This window comes from Clupea harengus, chromosome 5 (assembly GCF_900700415.2).
Source record: "Clupea harengus chromosome 5, Ch_v2.0.2, whole genome shotgun sequence".
NCBI classification, from domain to species: Eukaryota; Metazoa; Chordata; class Actinopteri; order Clupeiformes; family Clupeidae; genus Clupea; species Clupea harengus.
The window spans coordinates 25098111-25113110 of record NC_045156.1 but is presented as its reverse complement, the minus strand read 5'-3'; the positions used below and the strand labels follow the sequence as shown (position 1 = coordinate 25113110).

General features: G+C 42.9%; 1 protein-coding gene across 4 annotated transcripts in view; it reads right to left on the bottom strand.

The window, feature by feature from the left end:
* hdac7a (histone deacetylase 7a) overlaps positions 1-14824 on the bottom strand; it is a 42148-nt gene extending 27324 nt beyond the window's left edge. Inside the window, exon 1 of one of the 4 annotated variants that reach the window (XM_031568267.2) lies at positions 13772-14824. In XM_031568267.2, the coding sequence (XP_031424127.1) occupies positions 13772-13790 (19 nt within the window). In that variant the 5' untranslated portion in view covers positions 13791-14824. Of the gene's footprint in view, positions 1-284; positions 1105-2450; positions 2597-5599; positions 7708-13771 lie in introns of those variants that run through there. The other 3 variants (XM_031568268.2, XM_031568266.2, XM_031568269.2) reach the window with 3 other exon arrangements.
* Between the last annotated feature and the right edge of the window lie 176 nt (positions 14825-15000).

Here is a 15000-nt window from a genome sequence, read left to right as displayed (position 1 = left end):
ATCTGCACACCCCCCCCCCCTCTCTCTCTCAAAGGGGGCCTGCTTTACTGTATGTCAGCTATGTATCTCATACTGCTCAGTTTTCCTACACTACAAGCACAGTTAGAGTACAATTCATTGCACAAGTATAAAGTACATTTATGGAGCTCATGTCCCAATGGTGTGCAGTATCTGCTGTGTTTCAAGACAGAACCACAGGATCACGACACAGTTCTAAATACAAACCATCTCATAGCCCCGCAGAACTGCCCCCTTACATATCTCAAAGCAGGAACAGCACAAACCTGTTGGTTTTCTGAGACATCACATGGAGTAGCGAGTAGCCAGTCTTTACTTACTCCACACTGCCGATGGACTAGAAGCTCACTACCAATTCCACTTTGTTTTTGCATACTTCCTCAGTGACACATTGAAGCGGCCCCCATGAGTATTGGGTGTCGTAAAAATATTGATGCGAGCCGAGGCACAGACACAGACACACAGACACACAGACAACAGGCACTGGCGCAGCCCTGGACGCGTCGCGCACGGCTGACTCAGTGGCTGAGTAAATGTCACATGACTCATGGAGCTGAGGGAAGTGCATTGTGTGTCGAGCGGCAGAGCTCCGTTTCCACTCCCAAAGGAAAAAAACAAAACTCACTCGACAGCTTTGCTGTCAGCCATGTCATTCAGTCACTTACCCAGTTATTCAGTCAGTCAGCAGACATACTGGGTCTTTCCAATTGATGCAACCATACCTTCACCGCGTCATGCAGTGTCATCCCGAACCTGCACAGGCTTGAGGTCAGCTGCATGGCTCACAGTAGTGCACTGGAGCATAACATCAGGCCTGGGCTAGCACCCTATACTGCTGCTACACGTCTTACAAGACACAGACTTCTTGCCTGCTGATACAGACGGGACACTGCAATAACTTTATTGTTGATAGTGTGATTAGTGTTTTATCTTGGAGAATCTGTCTTTGTCACTTCTTGATCACATCAGAGCAGCTTATTTTCAAGTTTCATGTGACAAAATTAAGCCTTTTTTCAAAAGTGTGATATACCTCTCTGTCAAGAGTGGCTTTCTCCCCAATGCTATCATCTCTCCCAAATTTAGGCTTCCAATCAGCGTTGCACGTTCAGAACTGTTTTTCTTGCTTTCCTCTCATTGTTATCCGGTGTAGGCTGTGTGACCACAGCGCAGCACTCACCTCGCTGTGTTACCACCAAACTAAAAATGGTGCAGATTGCCATGGTAACCTCACAAGGAAGTGCTCTATTAAAACACACGCAGGCATACGAAAAAAAACAGCCACTTCCTGTTGCTAAAGTTAGTCTGTGTTTGTCTCGTTGAGGCTGATTTATGCAAGTATGTTCTGCTATTTTCATCCCCTCAGTTCCCTGGCCTATTTGCAGAAGTGCCTCCTGTTTATAACTGTAGTGCTATTGTGCCACAAGTCAGTTGTTTTAGCCGAGTCAAAGTAACTCTGAAGAGTGAGAATGTTGTGGTCTCAAGCTAAAATACATTATATGAGGGGTTATTTATAAGCTGCAAGCTGAAGCATAACATGGGTCTCGGTCAGACTAAGAACACTGCAGTCAGGTCTCCCAGGAGTCCAGAGTGGCATATTACAGGGCTTTCATCCAAAATCCAAGCATACTATTACCAGACACATATTTTCTCATAATTAAAATGGCTACTGTCATTTGTACCGAAACCAGCTCTTAGGTTTATGTTGCGATTACTCTCCGTGAAAGAACAATGTCCCTGCCCAGACACCACATACTTAAAAAGCCAAAGCAGCTCTATCTGCACTTTCTGCATTGCAATTACAGGCATATTTTGGAGCGTTACTTCCTTGTCTGTATTTCAGTGCAAATAAACAAATCAGGGAAAGAGGCAGGACAGAAAAGAGGATATAGTAGATTAGGTCTCCTTATCTACCATTAGTTAATGAATTAGTTCATATGAAAATACATTAAGATTAACTAAATATGAGTAATGTTAAACAGCAAAATTCATGGATTATGTTGGATAATGCATTCCACTTTATGTCCACAGTCTCATAACTAATTGGTTTTAATGCATTAGTTAACTCATTATTATTATTATTATAATTGTAATTATTATTATTGTTGTTGTTATTATTATTATAGTCAGGATGAATGAACAATAAGTAGTATTAAGTGCTATAGTTATTGCTTTGATGTTAACTACTGCATTTAATTACAGTTTTCCAAGGGAGCCTTAATGTGTTAGCGAGACAGGTAGCATATAGAAGAGATCCAAGCCGTGTAGTCAAGAGGAGAGGCGAGAGGAATAGAACATGAGAGGAGAGAGAATGACACCCACATACACTCACACACACACACACACACACACACGCTCACACACACACACTCGTCCACTCCCGACACAAGACAGCACGGAACCCAGTTCCACACAGCCCTTGCAGAGGGCCTTACCTAGGCAACTCAGCTTCACTGCTAGGGTTCCACACAGCCCAGCCCAGCCCAGCACAACACACATGAGTCACTGATACACTCACCAGCTTCACAGCTTCCTCACTATCTCCACCCTACAACCCCTTACAGACACACACACACACACACACACACACACACACACACACACACACACACTCCCCTCCAAATTTCAACTCCCACAGACACATACTCCCTTTTCCCTGAACCCCCCCTCCCCAGTACAGCAGGAATCCACAGCTGTCAGGGACATTCAGTCCCTCTGCTTCCGAACAGCTGGAGAAACCATCCCCTTCCTCACAGCATCTGTTTGTGTGTGTGTGTGTGTGTGTGTGTGTGTGTGTGTGTGTGTGTGTGTGTGTGTGTGTGTGTGTCCTTGCCAGTGCATCATATTTATAGCGACAGCCATTTGTGCACATGTGTTACAATGTTCCTATGTCCAAAGTGTTTGTGTGGTGAGTGTGTGTGTGTGTGTGTGTGTGTGTGTGTGTGTGTGTGTGTGTGTGTGTGTGTGTGTGTGTGTGTGTGTGTGTGTGTGTGTGTGTGTGTGTGTGTGTGTGTGAGTGTGTGTGCGTGTATGTGTGTATGTGTGTGTGTGCGTGTATTAGGGAGGGGTTAAATTAACGTACGGGAATATATATTTATAGTATCCTGCTTTCTGTTCACACAACTGTGTCATTTTATTTTGTTTGTGTGGCATGTACGAGCATGTGTGACAACACTGTATGTTTGTGTAGTCTATTAATAGTGGGGGCCAGTTGCTGAACATTTGTGTCTTAATGTGTGCTTGGCGTGTGTGTGAGTGTGCATGCACGCATGAAAGGCTTTATGTATGAATATAAATCAGTACTTAAAAATATATTCCTAATGGCTGAAACCTGTTGTTGCCCTTTTGGCCCTTCGAACATGCAACATGTGTCTGAGCACAGGTCAGAAGTATATACTTAGAGTACGAGTAGCATGTGTCTCTGAGCATAGGTCAGAAGAATATACTTAGAGTAAGAGCCTGCTGTTGCACAGTTGTGTCTTGATGTTATTTAAGTGCTCTGAAAGAACCGAGCCTGGACACACAGTGTCACTGTAAAAAAAAGGGTGTGGGTGCATGTGTTTGTTTACCCCTAAACTAACATGTTAGTGTTGGCAAGTCGCTCTAAGTACGTACTCATTTCTATTGCAAAAGCACCTGCACGGCCCTTTGCATTCGTTGCAACCTTCTGTTCGTCGTGGGAAGAGCCTGCAGGTCTGTTCAATCTAAACACAATGTTGACCAAAAAAAAATCTGAGAATGGGCTCAACCCCATGATGAGTTAACCCATGGTGCAACATTTCATACATGTTTGCAGTCCTCCGTAACGAGTCCAACAACCTCTGAGGCGACATTTCTTCGTAGTTTAAAAACGCCTTTGCGGCGTGTTCTATTTCCCACTCTATGCTTCTATGGATCAGACTACATTCCAGTATCACTCTCATTCTCCTTAGTCTACATCACGGATCAGTTTCTTCTTTCATCTAAACTAGTGTGTCCTCTTCGACCCCAAGCCCTGGAGCTACGCAACTCAACACACTACCAACACAGCACACTAGAGCACAACACTCAACACAGAGTGACATTACACTCTGTAACAAGGATTCAACAAATATATCTGTGACACTGCAAAATAACTGTGTTTCTCTAAAGCTACAGCCCAAATATTAGCTTCTGATGGCACTGAATCAAGGAAAAAAATCTGACTGCAATGCAGGTATAGTCACTCAAGCTATTATAAACAAGCACTTGAGCATATCCATTGCAAGGCACTATGGGCAATTATGAAGAATGAAACGTGAGAAGGGGGCTCTAAACTCCCATGGACTGCTATGAGCCGATACAAATGCCTTTTGAAGCCTGACCATCTGAACAAAGGTGATTGTAGAGACCAATAGGAGATCAGACTACATCGTCAGACTCCCAATCTTCATACGTGAAACCCTAGCCTCCTTAACTTCCATGACATCATCCAATACTCTCATGCACACGCAGAGAGAGAGAAGAAGAAGAAGAAGAAGACAGACGACATATAAAAGTAAAACACTGTAAACTGATTGTAGACTTATTCACCAACCCTAAGGCATCAGCCTTAATTGTTTTTGCTCACTCTTCCCAGAATGAGTTAATTGTTTTCCTATCACATTTCACATTTTATCATTATCCTTACCACGTCCAGTAGCCCAATTGATTCTAAATTGATTAATGAGGCCCCTTCTTGGTTTCAATTGCACTTGGCCACACTTTACAGAGAATAATAGTCTCTGAATTGGACCATGTTTGTTCTACAATTTAAAAGGTCATTTAAAAGTGTCACGAATCTTTACCAAAAAAAGTGTTAAATCTCCAACGCTTTATGGCACTTTAAGAGGGAAACACGGCCCTATGACTTTGTTTTCAAATATTCCGTTTCGTTATGTATTCGTTAGTAATTTTTAAACAGTGCCTAAAGTAGGCCTATAGATGATTGTGGTTGTGTGGTGGTAATTCATTAATGCTCCTTATATACCGCCTACATGTAGGTTTCTAAATGCTCGTTTTCGTGTGCATCACCCTTGACGATGGGGCAGCATTCCGTGATGTCATCTATAGATGTACGAGAAAACGAGTGGGAAAATGATGCTTTCCGATTAATACTGCGAAGACTACTTTATCTCCTTCAAAACGAAAGCATTCGCGCTTCAATATTATGTCCGCCGTGGCAACTACAACTTAATTCCAGTGTGAGAAGTAATGCACTCAAGCCTGCTTATGTCGACTGTGGCACTGTATTCTAGTCTGAAATAAGTTGTCCAACTAAACTAAAATAGTTTCTCTGATGTAGCGATAGGTATCCTAAATGCCAGTGGATTGAAGCAATTGTGTTATCTTCGGACGATTTGCAAACTTTCAGTAGATAGTTACGTTGGTTATAATGGTCTTTACACAACAATGGTATAAACAAGCTTTTAAAAAAAACACGTTAACAAAGAACTCAGATGCCCTTATCAAATTGTTAACAGAAACACCTTCGAAGTTATCCGAACTTGTCTAGGCTGTAATAAATTAGTTTAGACGTTGAAAGTGTTGATAGTATTACAAAATAGAAGTCATATCGTCTACGTACGTGTGTAGGCGACCGGAACAGACCCAATTTTAGTTTGATATCCAGAAGTCTGTGTCCCAGAGTTCTTCAGAAGACCCTCCTACGGTGAATAATCACAGTTTACTGGCAATACTTGCAATAGACGTTAGTCTGCGTTGATCGCGTTATGATGCTGTTCCACATGATGGTGAGACGAAGTTCATCTGTCCATTTGCGGAAGGTGACGAAAAGATAGACATCATTCAAATGCAGCGCTACGTACGGACCGAAATGACGAAGTATGTCTCTCCCCCTCTCTCTCTCTCTCTCTCTCTGTGTGTGTGTGTGTGTGTGTGTGTGTGTGTGTTTCGGTCTGCCCTTTCCCTGGGAGTTCCTTTCAGAGTGCTCTGGCATTTTTTTTACTTTGTTAAATTTCATCCCCTAAACCAAGTATACAGAAGTAATCTAGCTCCACCTGCTGTACTCAAAGAACTGGACTCCTTCGACTGAGCGTGACTTTTGGCTTTTGCCTTCCTAAGCTTGACAATTCAAGACAGTAAAAATGTTCTTCTTTACGCATTTTAATTTTTTAAAGGTTTCTAAAGACAGAAGGCAATTTTGAGGTAGTGAGTGCTGTGGTAGGGTGACAGTATGTTCGTAAAGAATTGTCAGCAGTTTGAGTGCACACAGACACATGAACACACACACACACACACATGTGGTTTACCCAGGGAATTACACAAGTCTGTGTCTGAATCATGTCCGGTGAAGGCTGAAAATAGAGATGCTTAACGATGCCTCTCACAAACACGGTTTCTAATGTGCACGGAATAACCATAAGCACACAATCAAGATATGCACTCAGACTGAAATGTCTTTGTGTACTTGTGGTTTGTTGTTTTCTCACATGAGAACATTTTGTTCGAGTGCTTATAAGTGATTTTGCTAACACCATTTGACACTCACATGAACAAGCACAGAGAGAGAGAGAGAGAGATACACACTCATTACTGCGAAATGTATTGGCAGTTGTCAAAGAAACGAAAGTGAGAGCCACATGAAATTGGAACATAGAAGGATGCATCTGTGGATATAAAAAAGCAATAAAGCTGTAAAAAAAAAAAACACAAGAAAGGTATGAGCCACATGATTCGGTGAACAAGTGGGCCCCTTACTTTTCAAGTTCCTGGTCTTTCTTACATACCTGAAGATCAACCGCTAAATGAGGACTAGTTTATCACTACTAGTGATTGATTGATTGATTGATAAATAGATAGTTTGTTGCACTTTTGTGCTTTTCTAGCCCATGTATCCCATCCACAGGCTCACTCTGTCCCTATAGCACAGATAGGGCACCAAACACACAGGTCGTGATGAGAAAACAGCCGTCTTGATTGGATTTCTCAGCCAATTACATTTCTCCTCAGCGGTGGCTCATTCAAGATAAACAACTGCCAAAAGTGCAACAACTGCCACCAATGTTTCTTTCCTCACGGATCTGGTGACTGAGTTTTTGGTTAAAAAAAAGCAGGCCCAAAGTAAAGAAGAAGACAACTTTTTCTTTCTTTTTTTGTGAGATAATGTTATTTGGGTGTTTGGCCTCTTTGTCTGAGATGTGAGGTCAGAGTGAGGGAGTGGTTTTACAGAGAAATGCCAGAGGTGCTTGAGGGACGAAGAACTGAGAAAGGCGATATGGATATGAAAAAAATAAATGTTTTTAAAGAAAGCAATAAAGCAAAGTATCTGGATTTTTTTGATGCACTCATATGTTTGACAATCTTTTGTTTATGCTGACAATCTTGTCATAATGAGAGCAATGCCTGGTAACCCATTACTCGCACACCAACGTATTAATACCTCTGTCATTTTATGATCAGGACCATAATTACTACAATGTTGCGGTTACAGACCTAAAACACAATGTGGTGTTACATTTAAAAATCAAATGATCTGAGAAACTGTATAAACAACACAAAGGCTTCAGAAGAAAACGACTCTTGAGACGCTATCATAAAGTCTCTGTCCGATTTTCAGAAAAGGGTGGAGAACCATGGGTTGCATTCCTTCAAAAATGCACACAAGACAGAGAGAGAGAGAGAGGGAGAGAGAGTGTTAAAGAAAAAAAGGACATTCACACAGGCGGATGCACATGCAGCACATACATTAACACAAGTTCACTAGCACATGCATGCACACACACTCACATACTGTAGACACACACACACACACACACACACACACACACACACACACACACACACACACACACACACTGTCCTAAGAGTGTGAATGGCTAAACTTCTTCAATTTGTAGCAGACCAACCAAAACAGCTTTGGAGCACAGATAATGTCCCACATTCCTCTCTCACCACTCTGAGTATTTACGGCCAAGCCCAGGATTATGGAGAGCTAATATAAATAAAACATGTATGGACCGCAAAGGAACAAAATGTATGGCAACAACACATATGTTGGATATAGCAACTACTAAATGCTGACCTAATCCATTCCAAGCAGATAGGGTGTGATAACAACTCTTTTTAAAATATTGTGTTGGACAGACATGAAACGGTACGAGTTGTGAATAAGTAGTGGCCACTTCTGCACGTACTGTATGTGCATATTTGCTTTGAATCTTTTTTGCTGTCTTTTCGGGTCATAGAGGATTAGAGACGTTTAGAGACGAGTTTTTTTTTTTTGTGCTCAACCACCCACAGACCTGGGGACCTGTTTGTCTGAAGCGTTTTTCCGTCCTGATCAACGGCGTAACGACACACTCTCAATGTGCTAGGCAGTAATGAGCAATGGTGTGGCTAGATCTGTGTAGGAGTTTGGCGTGGAACACTTGAAAGGACAGAGCAGACTACACAAAACTACTTGTCATTTTGGATTGTGAAAACCCAGCTCCATTGACCTAAAATTACAAGTGGTCTGCACTGCATCACTAATCACTTAATAACTAATAGGAATGTCGGTGACTCTCTCAAAGAAGGAAAAATGCACAATGTACAAGATGAGTGAAAAGTTGGTTGTTTACATCAAATGGAGAATCTCAGAAGGTGTGGGAGGTGGAAAGTGGTGAGAGCGAGGCTTTATAACAGGGTCTCCATTCTCTGGGGGAATCCCCGTGAGTGGTCATGTTAGTCATACAGTCTCATTTTCTCGGCGTTTATTGTTTTCTGGCACTCGATCAGGGAATCCCAGGAGACTATTTTTACCCATTCGTGCGGTCAGCCCGCTGTGGCACGAAGGGCCTTTACATTTAGTATGGTATAGGCTGTAGCAGATGTCATTCTGAGAGCCATTCAGCCATGCAAAGAGAAAAAGAATGTAAACAGGCACTAGCCAATCAGCCAGGCACATTCTGTGAATCCCAGATGACCACTGACTCAGGAGTGGATCCGGTCGGGATCTATTGGTGATCCTCTCTCCAGAGTCCAGCTGCGGTCAGTTCTGTGATGACTGGCATTTATGAAGATAGGACCTCATTTCCTTGTGAGAACGAGTGACTTCATGCAGTGACACTCTTTGCCCACTGGGGGGATTCATTCTGTGAGCATGTCACTTACTGTGTCTCTGCCCAGCTCCTGGAGTAGTCTTGAGCTAAATGCATTATTTTGTATTTACCTAAATGTGTTAAATGCTGCCTATCCGTTCATGAATGAAATGAAACTTTGCCTGTCCGGCAATAGTTTGCTAGCTGAAGTGACAAATGGTAATTACAACTCCACTACTTAAGTATTTTGTGATCGGAGATGATATTTGGAATAAGTGTTTCATCACTGTATTCAACAATGACCATAATGAGATGTCTGACAGGCATGCGACTCACCTGCTCACTCTAAGTAATTGAATGTGACCAGAACTAGTGTTTTAACAGTCATGACCAAAGTTTTCTCCCCTGAAACAAAGGACTTGGTTAACAAAGACAACTACATCCTGTGCTGGGCCTCGTCACTGCAGTGTTTAAATGTCTCTAAAATGTAACTCTTTCTTCCTCCTCCGCAAGACCCTCAACTTTTTAGATTAGAGACAAGCAGGTGAGCATTCTCCATTCTCTCCATTCATGTTACATCACAAATGGCACTGGGGGCTTCGCCATGGCAATAGCTTCTCTAGTGGAAAGAATGAGATGATGTCATAGAGAACAGAAAATGTAGAATGTGTCCAGTGTTCCGCTCTGCTAGCTCTTTACTTTGTCAAATCTGTTGCTTATGTCCTTGAAGTAGCCTATGGCAACACTTAATGTGGACGTCAGCGGCAAAAAAGGAACCGTGACCCCTGCCATAAGACGCACAGAGACAATACTAAATGACTTTATCCATGCATCCCGGGTGTTTTGGGCTTAAAGAGTTAGTGACACATAGTAATATGCTCATGGATGTTAGTTGTTGCGGGGCAGAACTTGTACACAGCTGCTACAAAATTGTATTCTATAGCCTTGGCGTTACAGAGGGTTTTGGATATTTGTATGAAGTGTGTTTTCAACAAACCAAAATGATCTATAAGTTTCAATTAACCTCCTCAAGGCAGGGTCAACTAAAGCCTCGATGAATTTAGTTCAGCTGCAGGAGAAAGGATTTTTTTTGTCAGCTGGAGTCACAACAGTCCTCTCAGGCAAAAACAAAAAGAGAAAAAGAAAAGAAAAAGGCAGGGTGAAAATAACATGGTGGGGCTCTGCAGATTGACAGCTAGCCACAGCTGGAGCACTAAACCTGGACCGAGTTTCAACCCAGGGATTTGGATTAAAGCAAACACGAACACAAGCAAGGTTTAACCCAGGGTTAAGTTGCTGTGGCACCACCCTGGGTAGAGTGCTCGCGGGGATGGACTCTCTCCACTGTGGAAACCTCCCAACGAAAGTATGCAAACATGATCAAATTCTGTTTGTGTTACTGTTATGTGCCATCCTTTAGACATGCTTGACCTGTGATTACCCTCGGATGGCACTATCAGATTCAACTAAGCCGAACAATAGCTGTATTGAGCTCGCCATCATATGACCTTTATTATTAACAACATCACAGAGAATGGAACCTTCCAAAATCCTGAGCTCAGTCTCCCTCAAAACTGTGTTACACTTTCGTTAAAAGTTGCGGGAATGTTGTCCGGAGCCAGCTTTGACTTTGTGAGGTGTCCTTTGCAAATTAAGCACATTGTTTCCTCTGCATGATAACATAGAACAAGGAGAGGCCAAGTCATCAAAGAAATTTGCCTATTGTGTGTTCAGATACTTCCCCTATACAAAAAGGGCTTGTGCCGCAGAAATTACATTTGCATTGATTGGATTTAGCTCAATATCACTTACTGTGCTTGTTGAAAAAAAAAACATACACATATACCCGCACATAATGTGGATAGAGCTGCTCACAATGGAACATTCCAGAACTTATTATTCAATAGCGTCCACTATGAAATTATGGGGGAGCCGAAAACATTCAAATAATGTACACTTGGCTGAACAAGCCGGGGGTGTGCAGACAAGCAGTGCGTCGCAGTGAGACTTAAGGACATGCAGAGATGCATGCACACGCAGGCTGGTTAAGAAACATCGCCAAGATTGGTTTCCAGCTAAGTAATGGCGAAGTTTTATTTAAGCATAGTGCGAAAAGGCCAGGCCAGGATGCGAACACTGTGTTGGAACCTCCAGCTCGGGTCAGAGGGAGGCCAAGAGAGGAACTCATCACTGTAATTAGCGTTAGCCACCCAAACACCAGCGCTAAAAACAGCAGGGACGGCTTCGTTATACACAGATTGGGTCAGAGCAAAGATTTCAAATTACATGTTAGTTCACGATAAATCTCACTGAGAAGTGTATTTATAGCCCACGAGGGAACGAGAGAAGAGAGGGAGCGCAGAGGAAGACGACGAAGACTGAGCTCAAGAGCAACGGAGGAAAAAATAGCATCTGTGAGAAAGTATGAAACTCCAAAAAAAGGCCTAAAAAAAGCAAGATGGGGTTCTTTCTCTCTCCGTTCCCACCAGACATTGTCTGTGACGAAATGACAGCAGTCACCCCCTCCACTGCAGTCTGCACAAATGTCTTGAATACACATTCATGTTTTCAAATAATCTCATTTTTGTCCTGCAACAATCTCACCACTTTTGTTGAAACTATTCTGTGTAAATAGCTGTTGTAAATCTCTGTTATGGTGCTGTGGCTTTTGCCAGGAAGTCCTGGTACATAATTCTCCACATTTCACAGTTACTCATTGCAATGTACCCCAGTGAAAAAAAGAAAAAAAGCATTGGGAAAAGTGACTTATTACCAAAACAAAACAGTCGTTTAGGAAAAGCCCCTATTTCCGTCACATTTTGGTATGTTATTCACCACCCCCCCTAGCCCCTCGCCCCCCAACAAAAAACTCTTGATGTAGCTCATGACTGACTCTCTCTCTCTCTCTCTCTCTCTCCTCTCTCCTCTCTCTCTCTCTCTCTCCTCTCTCTCTCTCCTCTCTCTCTCTCCATTCTCTCTCCTCTCTCTCTCTCCTCTCTCTCTCTCTCTCTCTCTCTCTCTCCTCTCTCTGTCTCTATGTCTCTCTCTCACAGAGGTTTGGTCTGCTTGTTTGTGTTCCCTGGGCCAGACGGGCCACTCCTGCTGAGTGACTAACTTTCCGAGATCACAGGGGTGGTGGATATGTTTCTCATTTTCTCTCTCTCTCTCTCTCTCTCTCTCTCTCTCTCTCTCTCTCTCTCTTTCTCTTTCTTTCTCCCTTTCACTTCCTTTCACCCTCTGAGTCCAACCAACAAGTCACACACCGGCACAAAAAAAAAAAAAAAAAACATGGGGGCAAATCCAAAACAAACTCATAAAGAACTCCTTCAGTGTTAAGACAGTCTCATGCAACACTCCTGAGTTCTTGCAGAGTTCCCTGTGTGAGATTTTGTCTTTTTTTAAGAGTGACAATAACAAGCGCAGAAGAGCAGGCATGTATCCAATCAAATCAGATGGTACAGGACGAGACTTTAATAACACAAAGCCCTCACAACTGGTTACACAATGGCCAACGTATTTCACAAACATACCAACCTCCCATCCCACCCACTCCTCTGAGAAAATACATGCTGGGTTAGCCTAGCCTATCATCGCTCTCAGGTTTTTTTCCGCACAGAAATTGCTCACTGAGGCATAGCGCGCTCCATAAAACATCTGAAATAAAAACAAGTGATTCAGCCCCGTTGCACTGAGAATGTGGTGACATGGAGCGAAAAGTGAATTGGCCACCATCGACTCAAGCGCGTCAAGGTAATCAAATGTGTTCATGGTTCAAGTGTTGGCAGTGACCAACCAACACAGCTGCAAAGTTCACAACCTGGCTTGTGTCATTTTTTTCAAGTGAATGCACACTAAACCCTACCCTGGTGTAACTGACAACGATGCACTCCACTCAAATTGAACAAACCCCTAGGAGAGCTTACAAAACACACACGCCAACTCATAAGCTCATTTTTCAACATTTTGCTCCTGCAGTGACGTTTTTCTTTAAATATTTGTGATGCAAAGCATGGCTTTATAAACCCAGTGAGTAATGTGCTGCGGTGTGCCATCAGTTGCTGAAGACTTGCAGCCTGCAGACGTGGGTCGTTTTTTGCCTAGGAAAATGAAGATGCTCAACTCCAAGAGAAATCTGACCCAGTCAATTTTATATATATATATATATATATATATATATATATATATATATATATATATTAAAAAACATTTAATTAAAAATAAAATAGGTGTGTGTTAAAACTAGCATGCAGCTCCATACTCTTTGACACACCAAATTGTAGGTCAAATGGGGCTTGGTCAAGTCAGTGAGCTGGGCTCGTCAAGTCTAGTGCCACTACGAGGCCAGCGGGAGAAACACTGAGCCCCGGCGCAGGATGTGAGTCAGTCAAAGCAGGCTTTTAAACCAGAGCGTGGAGGAATTAACACTGCAAAGATCATCGGAATCATCTCAAAGTGGGGAAAGCTGTCTGTGACACTAATAAACACTTCTTCCAAAGGGTAGACCACCTCCCAGTAGACCTGAGCCCAGTAACAAGAGCCACGAGATGCAATCCTCGTTCTTTTGCTCAACGCACAGCAAATGGTGCAGAACAAGGCAACTCAAAAACAAGTCATTTGTATCTAAAAAAAAGAAAGGAGTCAAACCCAGAGATCTTAGAGTTCTTAGGGTGCAAAGCTGTACATTTGACTGTGGAAAGCAGAACAACATTGTTACTGACCTGCTGTGCCTTTGATCATCCAGACTTCGAGTGCCTCAGAGTTCGATATGAGGGGTGTCCCAAGTGAAGTCCTCACCGGGGCTGGCTGTGCGTGTGTGTGTGTGTGTCTCCGTGTGTGTACGTGTGTGTGCTCGTGTGAAATGAAAAGTCCAGAGTGCAGGGGAAGAAGAAGAGGATATTAAATGCACATGGACCTCAACGAACTCCTCTGAAAAAGTCTTCAGTCTTCACCCTCACCGACTCTTGTTCTCACTCTGAATGTCTTTTTTTCCCCCTGTCTCTCTCTTTTTCTTTCTCTCTCCCTCTCTCATTCGGTCCCTCTCTTTCTCACGGTGACTCTGTCCTATCACTGCTGAGCTACTTCTGTAACCTCGGTAGCCTGAGCCAGCAAACAGTGAACAGAGGAAAAGGAAGGGAAAAAAAAGAGTGTGTGTGTGGGGGGGGGACTGTCAGACCAATACAGAGAGAGAGAGAGAGAGAGAGAGAGAGAGAGAGAGAGAGAGGGAGAGAGAAAGAGAGAGATCGTGTCTCAATAAAAGCTCAAGGCGGACTGAAACAATAGCAGGAAATGTAACTGTATCAGGATGCAGATTATCAAAATATAAATAACAAAACAACCTACTTATCTTTCCCACCTACAGACACACTCAAAATATGCAGCACAGTATGCGAATTATAGAGGACACCGTCAGGATGCTTATGCATACACACAAGGGAGGCTTTCTTGCCACTGTCTAATTGCATACACAAGGAGCCATATTTCACGAGGGTAATTAAATTTCAGGACTCACTTCTTTTTTTTTTTTCAAGAGCGTAGAAGAATGAAGTGAGAGAGGGGGAGAGGGAGTGAGTGATAGATAGACAGAGAAAGAGAGAGAGAGAGAGAGAGGGAGGGAGTGGGAGAAAGTAACAGAGAAAAAACAAGAGAAATAGTGGAGCGATGGGGGTGTACACTTTCAGGCTGATCCACAGCACTTGTTGGGAAACAGATTCAGTCTGTAGGGACCATCAGATCAACCTTTCCATTTCCTGTCAAGACTTCCTCCAACACCCCCCCCCACCCCCTTCCTAAAAAAAGCCTACAGAGATGGAAGCAGTTGCCAGACCTGTCTCTGGATTACAGAGAGCAGCCACACTAAAACCATTTGATGATTTACACACGCTAACGTAGATCCCCTAGCCAAGCTCACATTTACCAATCAGAAATGAATAACTCTGGGTTTACTCTG